This window comes from Penaeus monodon, chromosome 21, assembly GCF_015228065.2.
Source record: "Penaeus monodon isolate SGIC_2016 chromosome 21, NSTDA_Pmon_1, whole genome shotgun sequence".
Classification (NCBI taxonomy): Eukaryota; Metazoa; Arthropoda; class Malacostraca; order Decapoda; family Penaeidae; genus Penaeus; species Penaeus monodon.
Genome location: NC_051406.1, coordinates 41,376,133 through 41,377,238, shown reverse-complemented (window position 1 = coordinate 41,377,238; position 1,106 = coordinate 41,376,133). Strand labels below are relative to the sequence as shown.

General features: G+C 43.0%; 1 protein-coding gene across 1 annotated transcript in view; it reads right to left on the bottom strand.

Annotated features, from left to right (window-relative positions):
- The window catches only part of LOC119586498 (serrate RNA effector molecule homolog), a gene marked incomplete in the record, with an annotated part of 17,399 nt that overhangs the window by 14,759 nt on the left and 1,534 nt on the right, over window positions 1-1,106 (bottom strand). Inside the window, 3 exon segments of the mRNA XM_037935237.1 lie at window positions 300-422; window positions 576-713; window positions 881-1,025. Coding sequence (XP_037791165.1) covers window positions 300-422; window positions 576-713; window positions 881-1,017 — 398 coding nt within the window.

The following is a 1,106-nucleotide window of genomic DNA, read 5'->3' as shown; positions in this document are numbered from 1 at the left end:
CATTCCCATTAGGTTACAGGAGTGGGTGGAGCTTTGCAGCATGTCTCACATCTGATCATGAGACAGGTTTTAGGTGTTATGTCATGTTCGCATGGCACCCTAATTGCCACCAGAAAAGATGGTACTTGTCACATCAATTACCATTTGAGGAATTCAAGTCCTGTTTTATCTCGAAAGATAAGTATATCTACTGAACATTTTACCAAAAATTTTGCTCAAGAAATTAATGGAAATGCATCTTTTGTGAAGCTTCTACCAACTGTGCAAGAAGCCTGCCGACAAACACAAAATGAGCTAACCTTCCCCCACCACCAGCATGACCAGATGGATGGCCGTAATCCTGCCCGTAGCTACCTCCATAGGCCCCATAATTTGCTCCTGCCCCACCACCGCTGCTCTCATATGGATACCTTCGGTCGTCCCTGTTTGTGTAATGTCAGAAATCAATCAATTACATGACAAAAGTCACTGCAGCCATATACAAACACATTTCTGTTTCACCTGTACAAAAAAATATACAAATGGATGTTGAAGCGAGTCAGGTACTGAGAAAATGTTACAGCTGTGACGCTTACCAGTCCTGCCTCATCCGCTTAATGGGAGGAGACATGTCATGTCTGCCAGGGGAATAGCGGTCACGGGACCTTCCGTAGTCCCTGCCATATTCCCGACGCGAGGAACCACGTTCCCTGCTACCCCAACTATCACGGCCTCTGTATAAAGAAATCCCAATAATATACATCATAGTTAAAAAGCATAATATAATAAAAATTTCTCTACATTAATGCAGTAAATTTTCAAAGTTCCACACGATTTACATACACGGACATAATTTACGTAACTGTACAGCCTGATAACAATTAGCATGTTATCTTCTCACCTGTCAGCCCAGTCATCCCTTCCTCGCCTACTGTCATCTCTACGGTCTCTGGTGCTGCTGCTGCTTGTATACTCCGATCTCTCTCCACGGAATTTGTCCCGTCTACGTCGCTCATACTCATCATCACTGTCTGCCATGGTTTCTTCTGCAAAATCAATGTGCATGAATACCTAAAATTGATAACCATGAAAAATTTAAAGGTCAACACAGATAACAGTGCAGTGAC